Source organism: Cydia fagiglandana, chromosome 10 (assembly GCF_963556715.1).
Source record: "Cydia fagiglandana chromosome 10, ilCydFagi1.1, whole genome shotgun sequence".
Classification (NCBI taxonomy): domain Eukaryota; kingdom Metazoa; phylum Arthropoda; class Insecta; order Lepidoptera; family Tortricidae; genus Cydia; species Cydia fagiglandana.
The window spans coordinates 19,845,596-19,867,996 of NC_085941.1; the positions used below are offsets into that span (position 1 = coordinate 19,845,596).

The 22,401-nt window shown below is 38.2% G+C and overlaps 1 protein-coding gene across 1 annotated transcript; it reads right to left on the minus strand.

Moving 5' to 3' along the window:
- Positions 1-473: 473 nt before the first annotated feature.
- Positions 474-20,893, minus strand: LOC134668043 (protein takeout-like). Its single transcript, XM_063525491.1, has 6 exons — positions 20,757-20,893; positions 11,734-11,962; positions 10,486-10,616; positions 2,450-2,587; positions 1,308-1,462; positions 474-641 (listed from the first exon to the last, which is right to left on the minus strand). The coding sequence occupies exons 1-5, from the start codon at positions 20,812-20,814 to the stop codon at positions 1,311-1,313; spliced, it is 708 nt and encodes a 235-aa protein (XP_063381561.1). The 5' UTR covers positions 20,815-20,893; the 3' UTR covers positions 474-641; positions 1,308-1,310.
- Between the last annotated feature and the right edge of the window lie 1,508 nt (positions 20,894-22,401).

The following is a 22,401-nucleotide window of genomic DNA, read 5'->3' on the forward strand; positions in this document are numbered from 1 at the left end:
TGGAGTCTTGGAGAAGCCATACCATAAGTCGGTACTAAGAAATATCTGTGCAGGTTCCTAGAGTCCACCTTAAGCTTTCACTTCACTTCACTGACCAAAGTGTGGCGGTGCCACTATGGCATAGGTATTTGACAGAGAAATTTGACGTTTATGGTGCCACTTCCACAGTTTGAAATTGCAAGTTTAATTTCTAGCTTAGATTTCTAAGCGCCTGATAAAGTTGAATAGCAAAATTGCTGTAGTTGATCACATTGTTGACATTGTTCGCGCGAGTGGCTTGCACGCGTAGAGACATTACGACATAATAAGCGTAAGCGCCAGCTGCCATAAGGTACCTTTTGCCGTGGAACGTCACATATCTTTACTATTTCATATCTAGTGAATGTCTAACGGCGCGATATCTTAAAGTTCGAATCGCGCCGTAAGTTTTCATGCAAAGTGCTAAGTCAAGTATCGAAAAGGAAGTTTTAATTTAAAATTGAAGAGGAATTAAGGCAGTAGAAGTTTGTCAGCTGGAACAGCGGCGAAGAGTTTCTTGGACTCGTTGACGCAGGCGCGAATGATGTGGTCAAAGCTAACGGTGGCGAAGTCACGGATGACGGCCTCCCAGTGCTCGTTGATCACGCGGTGGATCGTGTCTCCTGCGGAACGACAATTGTTATAGAAAAAAAATGGTATTGCTAGTTAGAAACAGCTAGGGTTTGCAATCCGGATCCGAAATGTATGAAATTATCTGGATCCGGATCCGCGGATCTTCCCATACATTTCGGATCCGCCGTGCAAACCCTAGAGACAGCCAATTAGGATAACTCCACAAAAATGAATTGTCAGAATGACCAAAACTTGTATGTTTCATCACAAACGATTTCTCACTAAGTATTTATGGCTTTTGCGTAAAATGCTAGAGAATAGTGTAATTGCAGTTCAGAGACCAAGGTTAATGTTAGAAATGATAAGACAAAGTAGCTTCCCAAGATTGACAATTTATCCAAGCATTTAGCCTTCAGCAGCTCCGCGCAAGAATAGCAGCGAAAATTTTTTTGACTTGTCGATGCATTTTCTGGTGACATCGTGATGGCGGGCGGCGCGATTGATGCTCACGAAACAGGATTGCTCCACATAGTGATACGATGTAAGAATGTTTTAGAATGAAGCGTTATCTGGCATTCACCGTTTGCAGAATAATTATTTATGATGAAAGGAATGATGGCTTAATAACGACTTAAAGGCAGTGAGACGCTAAGGTTAACGTTAGAAATGTTAATAGGACAAGAAGCTTTCCCCAGTACTGCCAATTGACTGCCAACCGTTCACGCTTTCAGCAGCTCCGTAGCAGGAATAGCAGCGAAGAGTTTCTTGACTTCATCGATACATTTCCTGATGATCTCCGTGATGGCGGGCGGCGCGATCTCCTGCATGATGATGCTCCAGTTCTCGTTCGTGAACCTGTTTGTCGTTTCCGCTGCAAGTAGAGTGTGAGGTGTGTTTGTTTATGTCTGGTCACTGTCTGGTAAAGGTGTTAAACTGAGTTGGGTTTTCTTGAAGGAAAACAGCGTGAGATCCAATGAGGAAGAATTTCAAAGAAATATTTGAAGTCTTCAATTCGTATTGAGCTAGAATTATTGGGATTATAAACTAAGACCCCCCTTACAAATTGTTGTGGTACATATTTTACAATCTATTCAGAATTTTCATAGAGTATGTTGCACATTCAAAAACAAAATAACTGCTTCTGGGTCTCAGGAGTTATAGTGTACCTAATTATAAGGTGATATGTACAGGCAAAATACCTACGTAATTTTGTTATGATGACGTATTTCGATCCAACATTTTTAGATTCAGAGATTTGCTTTTGTTCTTGTAATCTCACAATACAATAAACCGTATCTAGTCGAGAAATAAATGTTGAAGACCAATATTTAAGAAGCGAGTTCACATTAGCCAATTTTCAAAGTTCTGTAGGAAAAAAGTTGAAGTTTTTCACTTGGTTTTTTTACTTTTTACACTTGGAGATACCATAAAATGGGGTGAGTAGGGTCAGAACTGAAATTCAAACCTCGATAACATTTTATTTTTACATATGAAAACTGAATGGTGTGTATAATAAGTGTTCTGGACGTTTGTATTTTAGTTTTTATTTTATTTTGGGTAATTCCATTTCATAACTTTGATGATAAAGAGGAAAACCCACCTCACCCCGTAGTGCGTCGTATTTGGGGTGAGAGGGGTTTTCATACAAAGGTGATTTTGGAAGATTGTTGGATAACTCCATTTTAAATTCGAATACATTTTTTTTGTAGCAGTAGCCTTAAAATCCCTTCTCACCCCCCTCTTAAACCTTCTCTCCCCATTCATAACCCATCTCTCCCCGCGAAACCTACTCACCCCGTTTTACGGTACCGTAATATCGATAGCTCAGTGAATTCGAAGCTCGAGAACGTAGTTTTACCTAGCTGTTTGTTTCCACCGAAGAGATTAGTGAACTTGAACTGGGCACGGTCCATCTTGTACGTGTCCTTGTAGCCGGTGACCACCCAGTGGCCCTGCTTGGTCTCGTAGTCGTATTTGACCACGATGTTGAGGTTCGCTGGAAGACAAGTATACCATAAACTATGAAACAGTAACACAGACAAAGATAAGACGGCTGACCTTCTTGACCTAACTTGGTTGGTGCCCTATTTTAAGGTCCTCGTATACAATGGGCCAGCACCGGCTAATCCAAGGGACGCAGCCATGCGGTAAGAATGAGATAGCAATATCACTTGCTCCCTCTTACGCAAAAATGCGCCCCCCAGACTGGCCCACGCTGGCCCATTGTATATAGGGGCCTTTAGTAGTTATAAAATCTAGGCATTTTTTTTAAAGATGTGTTGAATTGACACAATAAAGGTCTTTCGCAAAAATTTTTTCGATAGACATCAAGTAAATCAAGTTCTTCCAAGTGTCGCAAACATTTCGACAATGTTGACGCAGATTAACTTCCATTAGAAAGCATTGCGTAACAAAATGCATTGGAATCTAACCTGTTAACCCTGAGCAAAGATGAGACAAACCATCACACACCGGTGCATCAGACAAGGACACATTTATTTGGTGTAGTTTTAAACTGGTCGGCGACCTTACCGGCCGGCGATTGGCCAACCGGGTGGCTTTGACCTGTCGTCAATAAAGAAAGGCACGTGTGATGCACGATTTCTTGACACGCGACTTAAGTTTGGAAAGGCATTGATCAGGTGTGAGTGACAAATAAATAAAGACGTAGCGCACGATCGCGCTAGATGGTAATTGAGGACAAGGAAGGCCAACTCGAAGTAAGCGGGAAGAGTAGACATCTTCCCATTTACTTGGACTGAAGAAGAAAAGGTGTCAGTGACACAATCTACGGCAAAAGCAGTCCCGGGGTATTACATGTTATACTTTCGCCGGACACTTTTTGCTATCTTACTGCTCTCTCCCTCTCAACAGAGTGTCTAGAAAAAGTATAGATTTAATAACATTTAAAGATTTTGGCTCTCCTGAACGCCAACTACGCTTACGTAACTTGAGTATGGGCTTATATTTTGGGGTACCTACGTATTGTACCAGAGATTTATTGTTTAGAGCTAAAAAATGTGTACGATATTGCTATTTATGTGCTTCAAATTCAATGTGATTCTGTGTAATCCTAGTATAATTATTTATAATTGTCACTTTGTACTTTACTGAGTTTTTCCCTTGACTGGCACTGAATAGTTTGGCAAAGGGATTGGACGTTTGGGGAATTGGACGTACAGGGACTGGACATTTTAGACCAGCGGTGGAACAAAAATGGGTTTTGATAACATTAAAGTTTTTTCTTTTTTGATATGTTATTAACATAAATGTTATTACATGTTAAATAACATTCATGTAAAAAGTTAGAAAATTTTAGGTGGAGCGTTCGGCCATATTTAAATATTTCAATTTTTGCTAAATAACTATGTAAATATAAAATTAAAGTTACAAAAAACTTTAACATATTCAATAACACTTTAATTTATTCACAATATTCGGTTTTTAGAAATCTGGAACAGCTGCTTTCTGGTGAACGTAAAAACACGAATTATTATGCAAATACAGAATTAGAGTAGCTGATATTGCAAAATTACGATATAATCTATCAACTTAGTATACATGTAAAAAGTTAGAAATGTAGACAATGTGCTTGTCTAGATATTGATTTCTCGTTAAGCAGTATAGCCAATATTGAATTAAAGTTTGTAGAGTTAATATTACACGGTCATAATAAAGATCTTACTTCTCACACAAAAGATTAGAAATATAAAATCACGGCGACACTAAATACTGATACGTAAGTATGCATTCCGAGCTTATATTAAGTTACATTTCAAACGCGCGGCGTTTTCGCGCGCCGCGCTGTGCGCCGTGGCAGGAGGCAGCGATCGACGGTCGCGGGCTAGCGGTTAGCGCGGTGCCCTTAAAAATACGCAAAGCGTTTATAAAATTATTATCAATGGTAAATAGTTATTTTACACAGTACACTAATGGAAACTTACCTTCCCTTATTTATTTCTATATGTGCTAGGGATTGCCCGCGGTTTCGTTTACGTAGAATTCGTTATCGTGTTAAGTATAGAAATAATAGATATATTTGAAAATTATTTTAGGTGCATTGTCATACAGATAACTACCCTTGTTAAAGTATTCTTCAAATTCAATACACAGGTGTCATTTCAATATAATTTTGCGTAATTTGGCGCTTTTAGGTTATAAATGACCAGCGACATATATTTTTTAAGAGCGATCATCTCCGATAATATTTACTTTATTATAAAATCAATTTCAAACTAACGTTATTCAATATATATCATTTTAACGTCAATATTACCAACCAACTGATCCTATTTACCTACGGAAACAACTCAAAATTTGCATCAAATTAAATGCCACTTTTCTTATCCGTTTCGAACAATCAAGAGGGCCTTTACGAACTGATGTGGTGAAAATTTTATTTAACCTTCGTCCCTTGAAACCTTCACTACCCTCAAGGTTCAACTTTACGAACCACTCGCTACGCTCGTGGTTCAATTTTAGAATGTTTGAATTTGTGAATGTATTTCCTGCCTCGCACAGCCAAACTGTGGAATGAACTGTCCGATACGACCTTCAAACCTTCAAAGACCCCCATCTTAAAGGTCGGCAACGCGCTTGCAACCCTTCTGGTGTTGCGGGTGTCCATGGCCGGCGGTAATCGCTAACCACCAGGTGATCCGTCAGCTCGTTTGCCTCCTATTTAATAAAAAAATGCACGAGCGGTTAATCAACAACTTTTCCCCTTGTAAAACAAATAAATAAAGTAGGTGAGGTGCAGGCATATGAGGCCCGGCGGGTAACAAGGCCCAGCATTCAAAAGTAGCAGTTGCTCCCTATTATTCCCAATTATTCTGAATTTCTACTTGTTGCTTAGAAGGCCCACTGTCAGTGCAGGTAAAAAGGTCCAGTCCCGGGCCTTATTGAATGTATGAGATGAAATATTAGATTAAAATATTTTAAGTAAATTTTGAATATTTTTAATCTCTTATTAATAAGGTCGATTTGAAGAAACTTCTATGAAATTATGACTTATAAATAACACTTGCACTGCGTGGGCTGTCAAAATTGCTGCAGACTTTTCTTGGTCTAACTCTAATAATGTTTCACTTGCTTTATTGACCTAAAGACGTTTTAAATAATCAAAAAGTCTAATAACATTGAGGCACTTATACTTTTTAAAGGTACTGCCTTGTACTATTTACAAGTGACTTTTTGTTGTTAATACATAGGTTTTCTAGGTACATCTGGTTTGGGGCAAAGCAGCTGACATACAGACTATATTTGTCTTACAAAAGAGAGCCATTCGTTCTATATATAATTTAAGGGTGCGTGAATCATTAAGAGAACTTTTTAAAGAAATTAATATTTTAACTGTAGCTTCCCAATACATATATGATAGTATTATTTATGTTGTTAAGAATCTAGACTCCTTCACTAAGAATTCTGATGTCCATAACTATAATACTAGAAATAAAAATAAGCTTGCTATCAGAAAGTTTCGTGTTCGTAAAGTACAGAAGTCATTCGTTGGGCAATGCATTCATTTTTATAACAAGTTACCTGAGGATGCTTTAAGATCACCCTTTCCAGCTCTTAAGAATTACTTAAAAAAGTCATTGATGTTGAAGGCTTATTACAGAGTCGAGGACTACTTGACAGACAAACATGCATGGTCCAAACCAGAAACTGTAATAACGACAAGTAGCAATTAAAAATATTGTATTATGTGTAGAGTTAAAGGTGACTCAGCTCAGGTAAGAAAGCACATCAAATTGTATGAAAGCATCTCATAACAATCAGTCAGATTCATATAATATGTATTCTCATTTCTTTTATTGATTTTAATTTCTTTTCCTTTTGTAAGATTTGATATGTTTTCTGAAAGAGCTACGTATTTGTGATTTCATGTACATATATGTTTATTTTTTATATCAAATTCTATAAAGTTATGTACTCACTGAGTATAATTGCATGAATTCTATAGTAATTTAAATTGTATTTTTCTTAATTACTCGTAATGCATGTTAATTATAAGATGTAATAATGTTTTGAAAAGATGTGTCCCGCCGAGTTTGTTGCCGGTCCCATATTGGGATACCCTCCTCCAATTGAGGGGGGATTTAAATCTTCTCGGGGCAGAGGTGTACGGTTGGAGCCGGTAAAGGTTTATTTGACGTTCATAAGCGCATTGTAATATGCCTACTTGAATAAACTATTTTTTATCTTTTATCTTATCTTTTATCTAGGTAGGTATTTACGATAGAGGTGCGAAAAATAGATATTTTTCAACGAGTGACGAATTTTAAAACACGGCCAAAGGGAGTGTTTTAATGTGCTTATTATAGCACCGGTGTCGTAATGTAGCACCAGATGTACTGTAAAAATTATGTTAAAAGATAATACTTACTGTTACAAATAAATATTTATACTGTAAAAAATTATCCCACCAAACACATTTTCATGTAAATTGTTGCCAAGACGAAACCATAAGACTCGCACTGTCAAAAAGTTGTCAGATCTCTAATCTGTGCCTCTAGTGTAAAAGGGTTAAACTCGAGTTTGGCCAAATTACAAATTTTGCCAGTAAAAGGTTTATTTCATGAAACTACATCTTTTGTGCTGACACCCACTGCCCTATGACTTCTAATTGCTGAGATATCGATTGTGCAAAACGATTAAACTTTTCCAAAAATCACAACCATTATGTTCAAAACGATTTATTTTTATATGATCTCTTTTAAAAAATTTGTAACTTAGCATCGTGTTACGAACGATGGTTAAAGTAAAGTTTAATCTTAGTGAATAAAATACATTTCAAGAAACATTTGGTGTAAAAAAATCAAAATTCACTTAGATCTATTTCAACTACCGAGTCTAGTTCGTGAATGACGGTAAAACTTAAGTTTTTTTATTATTCACAAACATTTTTTAAGACGTCATTATGTGTAAAGGGGTATAAATAATTTACTTTGACCGTTTTTCACGTGAATGGTTCAGTAACCATTAACAATTTCAACAGAGTAATTAAATATATTAAGTCACTCTTTAATTACATTGATATTATTCTTTTTGGTTTGTCTTTTTTACCATCAATCTACAAAAAATGCAATATTTAGTTCCCAAAATGGTTTCTTTACACAATACAAAAGTTCAAAAAGATTTTAGCAACACTAGAGAAAGTGCAGTTTAACCTTTTCACACATTCATAATTTTTGTGAAAAGGGATATAAGTTGTTTTTGAAAGCCAATATTTCCGTTACTTTCACATAAGTCAGGTTAATTTAAATGACAAATTATAATTCACGACTTAAACTATCTAAACTAAAAACAAAAACCTAATTTTTTTAGAAACAATGCAGAGAAAATACGGTTTGAAACGTTTTTCGGCCATACTGAAAAATTTCATTTTTTGAGTTTAACCCTTTTGCTTCTGCTTAATAAGTCCGAGAACTTTGTTTATCTGGTATAATCCAACCCCAAGTTATGAAGGTTCCAAAAAACGACGAAGCGCTTCGAGAAAAGGTAGATAGTGCCCGTGCGCTTTGCTCGTCTTGGCGGGGGCACTTCCGTGCCCCCAGATGTTAAAATATGTTACTACTGTAACTAATAAAGATTTATGTTTAGTTACCTACTACTTTCGCGTAAACTAGACAATTTTTATATCTTTAGTTATTAAGGCCCAAAATAATTATTTTCACTTATTATAAATAAATCCTCCTGATATGAAGTATCAAATATTGTTATTTGTATATGTATAACTCTTAAGTTAAAAACAATAAAATCTGTTAATTACCTACTGTCAAAATGATTATTTTTAGCGGGATTAGGTAATACACTGCTAGTGTTCAATAAGGCCGATAATTGGACTTTTATAAAAGGTTTATTTTCCAAGAGTATCGTAATATTTTTATAACTATTTTGGTATAATGAAGAAACTTAAATAAATGAGAAACCTATTTGAGTGAGTTTTTCATACTTCATATCCTGTTCATTAAAAAAAAAAACCTTTTAATTTAAGGTGGGCTGTATATAGGCATATACGGCCCACACGGAATATACAATAAGGTAAGTGAGGCCACTTACCTTATTGTATATTCAGGATGTATACCGTGTAATATTGAGCAGTTGGTTTATAATATACATATTATGATATTGACGTTGAATAGGACAGGACATGACAATAGGAACCAGAAGTAGGTATAGTTGGTCAAACCAATTTGTCAGTAAATAAAAACAAAAAACTATATTCATCCTTTTCTTTTGGGTGCTAGTACTAGTGTAAGTCAAAGATAGTATGATGATTCTCTCTGTCTATGTTTGAAATGAGACAGTCCTTTGACAAACTATGTATAGTAAAAAATAGTTGTGAATATCTTGTACATTTTTATTACAATATTAGTGAAGATAATGAAATATAGCTGTTTTTTTATTTATTTATCGTATGGCATTAACATTACACTGTTCATTCATTACATAGCTAATTTATAATCTAAATCTACATTTTTCCAAGTAGGTGATGGCTGCACTCGTTATGGTCTTAAAATCTTCCACTGGGCCGTCGTACTTTGTGAGTGGGCACTCCAAAACAATATGCCGAACAGTTTGCTTTGGGCAACCGCATTCGCAGCATTCTTGGTCGCTCCATCCCCATTTTTTCCGGAGGTAGGCACAGTGGCCAATTCCTGTTCTCAGGCGGTTGAGCATGCACCAGGTACGGCGTGATTCATTGAAACCAGGCGCGTGGCTCCGCGGGTTTAGTTCAAAGAGATCAGATGGAACGTCTGCCTGCGACCATTCTTCGGACCAAGCGTCGTTCAGGTGGTCAAGTAAATCAATATAGCTGGTCAAGCAAATCTTGTCACTAAAAAAAGGCGCGAAATTCAAATTTTCTATGGGACGATATCCCTTCGCGAATACATTTTTCAAATTTGCCGCCTCTTTCTACTGACAAGATCTGATTGACCAGCTGTAGGTATTTTTACGTAATAAGATATTTTAATTTCACGTAATGTCCGCATCTAATTTGTATATGTGCACGGTAAACAAACAAATGAATGATAAGAAAAGACAGACAGTGTTACTGAGCGGGAGGTGGGGCGAGGGGCGAGGTATAGGTAGGCTATGATAGGCTCTCGAGCGCCGCGCCGGCGACTGACGGACCAGCGCGGCGTATGTATGAATTTCGCGCCTTTTTAACTAGATTTTACTATTACAATGCAAGCTACACACAGAAATTTCTTACTTTCCATAATATGGCTGCGTATATTATTTTATAGTAATAGACTTATTTTTACAGACTCTAATTCAATATCAGATCTTATAGGACAAAAAACGCATATTAATTCTAAAGCATATATCTTATTCTTCTAGCTTTTTAGCTTGCCTATTAACTTAAAAATTTAGATATATTGTTGTGGATTTATTAAACTTTAATTCAATATCGACAAAATAATAAGCTAATTATAGTTTGACAAAGAAGCACGTTAAAAAAATTTCTAATAATTTTACATTATATAGCGTCATACATATTATAAACAATGGAATTTAAACATTGCACTTTAATTCAATATTAAAAATCATTACTAAAAATATATAAATACCTAATTTATATCTAACGCTCGTTCTAACTTTTCATCATATATTGCAAATATGCTTAAAAATATGTCCCATATCAGATAAGTATCACTTTTTCAACTTTAGAATTATCAAAACTTTTAGTGCAAAAATCCGGTCCCACTATTGAGCTATTTGGGGAAATGGACATTCGAGGCCACAATTCAATTGTCTGTTGTAGATACTCAAAATTCAAAATGTGTCGCAAATCCAATATTTTATAAATTTGCCGCTTTTTTTCTACTGGCTAAGTTGCATTGTCTAGCTGACAATAGTCTAACATTAACTCAATGTACTTACTAATTTTGATCTTGGCCTGTCCGTTGCCCTTGATCGGCAGGATGAGCACCTGTCCGTTCATGTCGTAGTGAGCCTTCAGCGTCACATTGGCGGTGAAGTCGAAGACCGCCTTGCCCGCGTCAGGGTGCATTCTGGAACAGACGTTCTCACGTTTAAATAGGTTCGAGAAGGTCCAAGTCGACAAATTTTGACCGGTATACTGCCCTATTCGAACTTTAAGATACGACAGCTAATAGAACTTGAAACGATATGGATTAGGTGTGTCAGTGTCAAAAGTGACATTTTTCTTTCTAATCCATATCGTTTCAAGATCTATTAGCTGTTGTATCTTAAAGTTCGAATAGGGCCGATAGTCGTGATCCAAGTGAGGTGTACGGCTGGGCGGTATTATGTATTAGTTATGCCGGTTATGGCATCTACCGCGAATGCAGAAGACGCTTGATTCCAGCCATGGTCCTGGGCCCAGGGCTTATTTTTGTAAAACAGTAGCCGCGTGGTTCGGAAACCATGTGGTACCGCCACGCTCAGTGATTGTTGAGCCATTAAGGGGGGAATCACATCTGTCAGCATCGAGCCGCATTTTATATATGAGAAATTGCTCGTTAGTATGATGATGCGTACGCATGCTTTCACCTTCCCGCATGCGCACGCATCTTCATACTAACGAGCAATTTCTCATATATAAAATGCGGCTCGATGCTGACAGATGTGATTCCACCCTTAGGGTCCTAGCTAAATGGCTGTTCAATACCTACTTACGCTCTATGGGATGTCCAATAGTTTTTCCGAACAACACGGCTACCTACTGTCTTATAAAAAAAGCCCTGGTCTTTGTAGGCCTTGGTTGGCCAAGGGCTCAACAAGAATCGCGAAGCGTGAGTACCGTGACTATTCTAAAATACTACCACCATATAATATTCCAGCATATAGTGTTTTAGTTACCAACCTGGACCTTGAAAGTCTAATCTATGTTCTTTCAAGACACTTTCTGTTAAGAGACACGAACATGGTGTTATTTCCCTGACACGCTTAGTAAAAAGATAACAGTAAGTGTCCGGCTAAATGAAAAATCCCTCATGGCTCCTTTACACGATGGGCCAACGCTGGCCACTCCAAGGGACGCATATGCGTTAGAGGGAGCAAGTGATATTGCTATCTCATTCTACCGCATATATGGCTGCGTCCCTTGGAGTGGCCGGTGTTGGCCCATCGTGTAGAGGAGACATTATGAAGTGAAAGAAGACTTACTTGAAAGAGTTAACCCTGAACCCGCTCAACCCAGTAACAACAGTCTCGGTAAACGTGATCTTCAAGCTGGGGTTGTTCACCAGCACCGTCCCCAGCTGCACGGGGTCTAGTGGAGCTATGCCCAGCGCTGGGATACCCTGGGCGAACGTTGGGCCGGCCAGGGCGATGGACTTCTCGATGCAGCTGTTCAGGTTCGGGTCTGATGCTGAGCAGGGGTGGATGAAGGACGCTGTAACAAGAATTGTGAGGTGGCGTTAGCTTCATCTTAAGGCTCCAGTACACAGTGTCAAGAATGGTCCATGACAGGCCATAGCCTTTGGTGTACAATGGCGGACGTCTGGCCATCGTAGCTCGTTATCGGGAAGTTGTCGATTTTTTTGACACTTCAAATGAATCGTGGCGTTGCATTCACACAGTCGCTAATGGCAGTGGCTTGGCATGGCCCATAGTTAGCCACTGTGCACTGGGGCCTTTATGCCGTTCATTTAACTTGCCGCGTTTGTAATTTTGTACTATATTCAAAATTACTTTAGCAAACACATTCATATACATACACGTAGCTCAATTGGTTAAAGGCGATTGGACCGGTGTTCGAAACGTCGCAAATTCGAGTCATGTCGGAGGCGGTAAATTCTTCAAACGTATCATACGATATATACAATTCTAAATGAGTCTAGACTTCTAAATGACTAACATGTCATTTGACATTCGTAACACATATCATTTAATTCTTATAACGCTGCTGGATACAATTGACACTCCATCATGGGCTGCTAATGATCAAGCTTTGCATAGGCTAATTAGCCAGACTGAATGTAATTATAATTAAACATGTTGTGTGTAACGAATAGGTATAACATTTAGCTAATAAGGACCGTCTTGTTTGTGTAAATGTTTGAATTGACGTGCCATATTTGAAATGTGACGTAAGGTGTGTAACTGTGTAGATCCATTATTTACTTAGTTAACTTTGATTAAGAGTCCTGCGAACCAAAAAGGACGCTCGAAGCAAGGAAGCAAGGAAGGAAGGAAGGAGGAAGAAACGCTCTCATTTTAAAACGATTTGCTTAAATTAAGTTACTTAAGTACATGAAACTTGGCATGGACATTTACATAATGGCTCCTCTACACGATGGGCCAGCGTCGGCCACTCTAAGGGACGCATTTATGCGTCAAATTCAAATGTGTCCCTTGGAGTGGCCGGCCCTGGCCCATCGTGTAAAGGAGCCATAAATATATCTCTGTTACCTACTAATGTTCGTTGCTACGTAAGAAGTGTTATACAAAAAAAATGGTTGCGATATGGACGAATGGACGATAATTTTGCGTGATAACATCATAACAAAACATTACGACCGGTCTGGCCTTGGTATAGTAACCCTGCCTGCGAAGCCGATGGTCCTGGGTTGATGGGTTCGAATCCCAGTAAGGGCATTTATTTGTATGATGATACAGATATTTGTTCCTGAGTCATGGGTGTTTTCTATGTACCTATTTAAGTATTTGTATATTATATATATCGTTTCCTGAGTACCCACAACACAAGCCTTCTTGAGCTTACTGTGGGACTTAGTCAATCTGTGTAAGAATGTCCTATAATATTTATTTATTTATTTATTTATTACCTTTACATTACGTAACGTTACCATGGAGATCTGTCCACAACGTGACATTTTTTCGTGCATGCTGCATTATGCTATATGTTCATCGATTTGTACGACCAGACCAGCGGTGGAACAAAAATGGGTTTTGATAACATTAAACGTTATCACGTCAAAAATACCTACATGAAACGGTCTTTGAGAAAAACGCATTTAACCGATTTTCCAGACCGAAATGATCCCATAAGAGCTCCGCGAACAGTTTTGTGCGTAATTTCTAATGTAGAGTCAGACCAAGAATAGTCTGCAGCGGATTTGATAGCCCACGCAGTGAAAGTGTTATTTTATACGTCAAACTTCTATGAAATTATGACGTATAAATGACACTTGCACTGCGTGGGCTATCAAATCCGCTGCAGACTTTTTTTGGTCCGACTCTAATTTCAATTTATAGCAACGAAAACCAGTAGGAACCAGATATAATGTTACTTGAATGTCAAAATGTCAAATGTCATGTTATTTCAGAATGCGGTTGTAAAATGAGAGCGTACTTATCGATTTTATGACGGCGGCTAGGTTCATTCGACTCTTAATTCATGAAGATTAATTCAACAGAATTGTTGACGTCATTTATCACTTCGTGGTGTCAAATTCTTGGGCAAAAGTAAATTTTGACACGGACTATACGCAATAGGAGTAAACTTAGACAAGGACTGAGGCGAAGCTATACATTATGTACCTATGTAGGTGGTAGATATTTTTTGAAACACTTAAAAAAAGGACTCTTTATTGCTTTTGAGATGGGCCTGTTGGAGTTTTATTTGCTATCTACTCCAAGTTTGAAATTTGCACTCTTATTGGCACTCTTGGATTTGGAGGTACCTATAGTCGCACCAATAAAAGTCTGCAGCGGATTTGATAGCCCACGGAATGTAAGTGTTATTTATACGTCAGAATTTAGTTTGACGTTTAAAATTACACCTGCACCGCGTGGGCTATCAAAATCGCTACAGACTTTTTACGGTCTAACTCTACCTACAATTACAATGTAGATCCAATCTAACTCTACATGGCATTTGCATAGTGGGTAGTGATAGTGACCCTGCCTGCGAAGCCGAATGGTCCTGGATTCGAATACCGGCAAGAGCATTTATGTGTGTGTGATGATTGACGTTTCTTCAAACAAAAACGTCACTTTTGACACTGACACATCTAATCCATATCGTTTCTAGATCTATTAATTGCCGTATCTTAAAGTTCGAATCGGGCAGAAAGTGTGCAATTGGCGTCATAAATGTAATATTCTCTGAAAATATGACGCTTACAATGACGCTCCCATACTTTGCAACTAGTGCTTTAAGGCTAAATTTTAACGGCCCAGTTTTCCACGATCCTATTGTTCGTCCGTTTTCCTCGAGACCTCGCCACGAACCGGCCAAGGCTCGCGTCCATCTGTCATTTTAATCACTGCGCACACGCTGGCTGCATAGCAATACGGTTCATACAATTATGTATGGCCCTAGGTTATTCGTGGCCCTTTGCATGACAGAAAAATACCACCGCCTAGCCATGTTACCATCGTTTATGGAAAAAAAAACAAACGAATTAAGTTTCCTTACCTACGACTAACTAAACTATAAGGTACCTATTAACTAAAATACTTAACGAAACTTAGGACTAATGAAATGATCACGGTCACTTTTCGTTAAAAATTTGGACGAATGACTTGTCTATTGTGTTTTGCCGGTCCCAAATTGGGATACCGTCCTCCAATTGAGGGGGGACTTAAATCTTCTCTAGGCAGAGGTGGGTTGGAGCCAGTGTAGCTTTATTTGACGTTCATAAGCGCCTTGTAATGTACCTAATATAATATGCCTACTTGAATAATAAACTATCTTAATCTTTATTATTCAGCTCTGACGATAAATACGATGATACACTGAGGGCCGAAATATGAAATTTGATTAAACTAGTGACTTGAATTATAATGATGGCCTTTTCAGGAAATATTTTGACTATTAATGAATTCAAAACGAAAGAAACTAGGTAGTCTTTAAATTCGTCCTGTACATTTTGGTTAGAACAGTGCATCAGAAGCCATGCATCTATTGCAACAGAGAGATATACTGAACTAGGCTGGCATTGACCCCATGTTGGTTATCCTTGCGGGTTGCATAACACCTTAATGTTGACTGAGGTAAACTACTTCAAAGTGTTTGGCGTTTTGTAAGTCACGTAGCTATTAGTTACCTATAAGTTAGCGGTAATTTTGTAGGTACTTACATAAATATACGTAATGTAAAGTCAACTTATATTTAGATATGCATAGTGCTCAATAATACCTACCTATATAGCTCTACCTAAGGAAAATATAAATAAGTTCTCAAGAATTGGTCAGCTGCCGTATTCGAACTTCAAGATATCCACAAGAGACGACACGTACTAGATCCATTCTAGATACGTTATAGTTTAGATATCAACTATACAGGGTGATTCAGGAGACGTGAGCAGGACTAACACTGCGCATTTTGTAAATTATAAGCAACTGTTTCGTATCAGTATTAGTGAGATTAATGTTAATTTTCTACTCGTGTTGAAAAAAAAAAAATTATTTACGACATGCATGGTCACCCTAAAATGAGAATACTAAACTACCGATATTCTGTGTCAAATTGAATGTCATCACTGTCATCACAGTCTGGTTACTTTTGAAAACTCCTATCTCACTCAAGTTTGACAGTTTATTTTCTTCGTAATCAAAATGCTGTCATTACGGTTAAAGAGGTTTTATGTTTATTAAGTAGGTCTTGTAGGGTAACCATGATTGTAGAGAGTTAAATTTGCCCTCACCAAAAAGTTAAAAAATAGGAAAAAGTGTCGTTGTTTCACCTAAATACGACGGTGATCGATCAATTATCAGTAACTGAGTGTGCAGGATTAGTCCTGCTCACGTCTCATGAATCACCCTGTATATATAGTTCTCTTTTGCAGCGCAATTCGGGCAACCAATGTCACTTTTACGTTAGATAGAGTAAGATATCTATTAGATGTGAATTGGATCTCTACTACTAATTAAGTATAGCCAGCCTTTTATGAATGTAGTGTGATACCTTAGGGTATGGTGCTTTACGCACACTAGCGTCCCTTTCCCTCCCCCTGACGCAACCTCCCCCTTTTTGCATGAAATATGTCCCGGTTCACAGTTTTTTACATTTTTTGAGGAAAGTATACATTTTAGAAAAAAAGTGTCTATGAAAGAAATAATCCTTAATAAATTCTTAATAAATAAAAAAAAACCGGGCAAGTGCGAGTCAGACTCGCGCACGAAGGGTTCCGTACCATAAAGCAAAAAAAAAACTGAAAAAAATGCAAAAAGAAAACGGTCACCCATCCAAGTACTGACCACGCCCGACGTTGCTTAACTTTGGTCAAAAATCACGTTTGTTGTATGGGAGCCCCATTTAAATCTTTATTTTATTCTGTTTTTAGTATTTGTTGTTATAGCGGCAACAGAAATACATCATCTGTGAAAATTTCAACTGTCTAGCTATCACGGTTCGTGAGATACAGCCTGGTGACAGACGGACGGACGGACGGACGGACGGACGGACAGCGAAGTCTTAGTAATAGGGTCCCGTTTTACCCCTTGGGTACGGAACCCTAAAAATGGTTTAATAATTCCTTTCGCCTTCATTGCTTCTATGAGTTTTCTAGACTATTCGGTGTAGAAAAAACGCGATCGCATCCAGTCGGATCGAGTGGCGGGTTGCCTTTACGCGTTGTTGGTTTATTTAGCAACTCATGTTAATATCCTTGTGAAATTATTGCTACAGTTACCTGTTACTATCTGTCTGAATGTCTATAGTAACAGAATAACGGCTCGATTCGCGAAATTAATTAGAGATTAACTAGATACGATATAGTAAAGATATGTAACTTTCCACGGCAAAAGGTACCTTATGGCGGCTGGCGCCGCGATTCGGGAAATGAATTAGAGATTCACTAGACATGAAATAGTAAAGATATATTATCTTTATACTATATCGTATCTAGTTAATCTCTAATTCATTTCCCGAATCGCGCCGTAAGTAATCGTATTTCGTAGATACAATCGGATCCGTTGATACGCTCCAACCTACCTGAATGGAATCACCCGGCGATGGCAGATTGTCTTTGGTCTATATAAGATTGGTTGGAGGTTTTTTTGAATACCACATCGGTGGCAAATGAGCATACGGCCCGCCTGATGGTAAGCATTCACCGCCTATAGACGCATGCAACTGCAGAGGTGTCACATATAAAATAAATAAATAAATAAATAATAAATATTATAGGACATTCTTACACAGATTGACTAAGTCCACAGTAAGCTCAAGAAGGCTTGTGTTGTGGGGTACTCAGACAACGATATATATAATATACAAATACTTAAATACCCATGACTCAGGAACAAATATCTGTATCATCATACAAATAAATGCCCTTACTGGGATTCGAACCCAGGACCATCGGCTTCGCAGGCAGGGTCACTATCCACTAGGCCAGACCGGTCGTCAAACATATATAATTATATATGCGCGTTGCCTACCTCTTAAAAACCTGTACACTCCTTTTTTGAAGAACCCCATACTGTAGACCCTCGGGAAAACCTCGGAAGGGAGCTTATTTCACATGGGTTAATAACGGGGTTTGTTAATAATACTCTATGGCAATCTATGTGTGTAATTCCATTAACCACCCATTAACTCATCACCTCTTTCTCGAGACTCTTCTTCTACCTAGCGTTATCGAGACTCATATATAGAAAATGCCGATGGAAATATGTAGTCACGTGACTTTTCTTTTGGCGTTTGTCGATGTCTTCTCGAGTTACCGTGTTGATGTTGTTGTTGTTATGGAATTACACGCATGCGCGTTAACGTCACGACCTTGACCGGCGCGCGCCGGCCGGCACCCTGAGATATGCTGAGATTCACCCGTGAGATGAATAGAATTAAAAAAAAGTTGTAAGCCTCCGTAAATTCATACCGGGTGCTTTTGTTATCATATCGCTGACCAAATTCTGTGGGGTGAATACGTAGGTCTTGCTGAACCACTTTTATTATGGGGCCAAGCCAGAAATCGTGAAATAATGAACGAAGACATGCGAGAATCAACCAATAACATAATTATATAATTAACATAGCTTGTAATCCACATTTCTTCTCCTTCCGTTGGATTACTGCCAATGCTATTAGTCATAGTCATAGTCATATAGGTATTTAATAATATTTATCTACACACATGTCATTAGTGCTCTATAATACGTTCAGAAACCGTAGGAAATGACAAGCTTTATTACAATCAATTTTACTATGAGAACTTTCTTATCTGTGGTAGTAGGAAAATTTGTACTTTAATGTACATAACGTTATAGATTTTTGTAGGTTATGAGTTTAAATTTGGAACAGCAGTCAAAACTCAAGTAGGTCTCTATTCTAGTATCCATAGATATTAAAACAGTTATCGATACGAAACGTCAATTTAGTATGTTTTTTAAATATAAACCGCACGACATTTGATCTCGAGTGACATGAGAATAGGGACTTCATTCTTTTGTCTAAAATTTAAAAAAACTAAGGATGTGTGACATGCGTGAAAAAAGTTTTCATTCACCCCATTTGACGTACAGTTTATCTTTTAGTTAGTTTTAAGTATGTGTTTAGATAAAGTAGTGTATGTAACTGTACATAATTAGGCATTAAAACACTCGTGTGATCCTATTAAGAAACTCACTAACGTTCGTTTCTTAAACCCACACTCGTATTTTAATGCCTCTCATTATGTAGCAGTCACATAAACTACTATTATTCAAAAAACAATACTTACCAGTTGTTTGAAATACGATACGATTCCCGCACGTTTCAACTCCGCCGTACCGCCACTTGCACCATCCCACTATAGTCCATTTTTTTAGCATTAGAAAGAACTTCGCAGAAGTTCACTTGTGGTTCTAAATTTGGCACATTTAGCGGTAACAATTTGAAGTAAATTATATGTATTAACCATGCTACATTAGATAATTCAATAATTATTACCAATTAACGAGCCTGATAAAAACTGCACGCTTACTTCTGCGGAGTTCTTTCTAATGCTAAAAAAAATGAACTATAAAGCATGACTCAAGTCACGTTAGACCGGGCCGTGTCCGGGCCGGAGCTTCCGGCGCTTTGTTTTCTATGGAAAGCATCATGTGATCATCCGTCATCCGTCATAGAAAAGTAAGCGTCGGAAGCTCCGGCCCGGACACGGCGCGGTCGGCCCGATGATACCTTAACCCTGGGTTAACCGGTTAAACAGATAACCCAGTGTCAAGTTAACCTTGGGTTAGTGAATGGTGCAAGTGGCCCTTAGCAACTATTATATTTAATCTGTGCCTTTAGTAGAGCGCGGCGCGCTCGTTCTTTCTTCCGTGCCCTTAGTGGAGAGGCAGCCTTAGGACTTGAAAGGTACCTTTCACTGTCCTTCTCTGCAGAAAGTGTCCTGAATAATCCCGACTGATGAAAGTATTCCGCCTACCCGATACACGTACGAGTAACAACCGTGTAGTAACACTGGAAACGGACGTGTCGTAAGCAACTCCGGCGCATCCAACAGTAAAGGACGCACTAATACTTATACGTTTCCGATTTTTCTACCTATAATTTATTTCGAAGACAGGAGAACTAAGTCAACCAACTTATTTCATTCATTGCCATGGTTTAGGGAATGGGGTTGGCCGGTAGAAGTATTTAACAGATGGCGCCATCGTAGGATTTAGCAATCCTACGAATAGTGTAAAAATAATTCTTGTTTATTTATTTAAATTTTATGGCCTTGCCCTAAAGCCAAATCCCACATAACAAATCTAGAAACAGGGGAAATCTATGTTGATGCCATCAAATAAAAAAAACTTTTAATGACAGTTGACAATAACCTCATTCTGGGTCGCCATAGGCAGGCCGTTCATATTCAAACACTGGAGTCTAAAATCTAAATGGTCGCGTAACGTGTGACTTCAAAGGAGTTTCCTTCCGCTCCGGATGTGGAATAAACTTCCTGTCGAGGTTCTCTCGAGGGATCTTTAAAACAGAGGGCCTACCGCGAAAAACGAAAATGGAAATTTCGATATCTGCCTCTCTACCGCCGCTTTCACGCCAACGTCCGTAGGCTATGGAAACGGCTTACTATCTATCTATCAGTGGGAATAGAGTTTTATTGATGCCCCTGCCTGCACGTGTTTTGCTTTTAAATTTAATTTAGTCAGTAGCTAAACAAAAATATCTACTTATACTGTCTTTTATTAAACTTTTTCATATATAACTTAAAAATCCCGTCACCAGAAAAAAAGGGTTTTTTTAAAATCCTGTCGTCCTTTTAAAAAATTAAATAAAGACAACTCACGCAGCGTATCCGCCCGAACTCCCGCCAAACAACAAACCGCTATCAAAAACGCGCGCATCTTGAATGTTGACACTTTGATTTTTTAAATCGCGGCAAAGACCGACCTCGTCGCATTCAGCCTTCCAACTGCAACGATTTAAGGTCGCGGAGTCTTTTATATGTTGTGTAACTAGTCGCACGTAAATATTACCACAGTTTTATTTGGTCTTCACTCACATAGGATTTCTGTGGACCAAGGTGTCTAAATTAGTTGGTGTTTGTGAAGTTTGTTAGATGATAATAATTGAGTTGTCCTGTAAGTTCAGGGGTTCGTGGAAAAAATAGTACTTCAATTCTATTTTGCATGCAATTATTTTCTTTGAAAATAAGCAGTTTCGATTTATTCACAGTGTTAGTGATGGTGCTTGCCATAACTATTCCAAATTTCAGGTACCTACATCAAACGGTCTTTGAGAAAAACGCATTTAACCGATTTGCAAGACCGAAGTGATCCCATAAGAGCACCGTGAACAAAGTTTTGAACGGTGCTCTAAAAAATCCAAGCTTATACCAAGTTTGAAAAGGTGACGCATTTTAAAACAATACTCTGCTTAACCATAATAGTCTCTATCAAATCAGATCACATAATTTTTTTCTACGATATTGTAAACATTCTCCTTTTTCTCAAAAATATTATGATAACACTTCCACAGGCTGTGCTATCAAACGGTGCACGGAGTTAGCTTGGAGCCATGGACTATCTTATTTATGGGTCATAACTCATATGGAGGGCTGGCACACGAACTGTCTTCTTGTACATAGGATGTAGGTACCAAAGTTATTTGGTACGAGCTGGGGTTTGAACCCGCGACCTCCGGATTGAAAGTCGCACGCTCTTACCGCTAGGCCACCAGCGCTTCAGCCCAGAACATTATCATTCATCAATCATCATCATCATCATCATCATCATCATTGTTTGGTTCATAGAGGTACAATAACATAGAGACGACACGGGGGGAGGGGCCAAACGACCGAACGACTTATGCAAATTGTTGCACTTATGGAAATTTCAGTAGGAGTAGCAGAGAAAGCGGTATTATTGCTTGTCCTTGTCACAGTCTCACTTTTTGTTTGTTCCCCACCAAAAATTTTGTATGGTTTATGGTGGACAACAAATAACTCGACCGAATTACGTAGATTGTTTTTGGTATGTTGTCAGAAATGTTAAAACGTGTTTTTAATATTGTCGCTTTGCGTATGTTTTGTCCCTCACGGAGGCACGCGTATAGCTCGTCTATGTAATACTAGCGGGCGCAGCACGGTTCCATTTTTATCGGCTATCACTATGCGCGTCCCTTTCGCACTCACATACTTGTTAGAACGTGACAGGCATGGTGACAAGGGATAAAAACGCCACCGTGCTACGCCGCTAGGTCTATGTCAATCATCAATTTTGTTTGGATAGTCCTAGCGCCTACTCTTTTCAAAGAGCAATTTATTATTGTAAGTTAGTGAAGTTAATGTATTGGAAGGCATTGGCAGCTTAATAGTGAAAAATATACTTTACACTTACGAGTAACGAAAACGGATAACTTTATAGACATTTTTATACATCCTAGCCAGCCTTCTCCGAACTTTTTAATAAGTACATTTTTTTTAAGACATA

Bases quoted from the DNA above. Each gene is read 5' to 3' on its own strand.
- LOC134668043 (XM_063525491.1), bottom strand. From the start codon at position 20,814: ATGCGCGCGTTTTTGATAGCGGTTTGTTGTTTGGCGGGAGTTCGGGCG. The intron at 11,963-20,756 runs GTGAGTTGTCTT...TTCTTGTTACAG, and splicing joins AGTTCGGGCGGATACGCTGC to CGTCCTTCATCCACCCCTGC. The intron at 2,588-10,485 runs GTAAGTACATTG...CTTGTCTTCCAG, and splicing joins ACAGGCCAAGATCAAAATTA to CGAACCTCAACATCGTGGTC.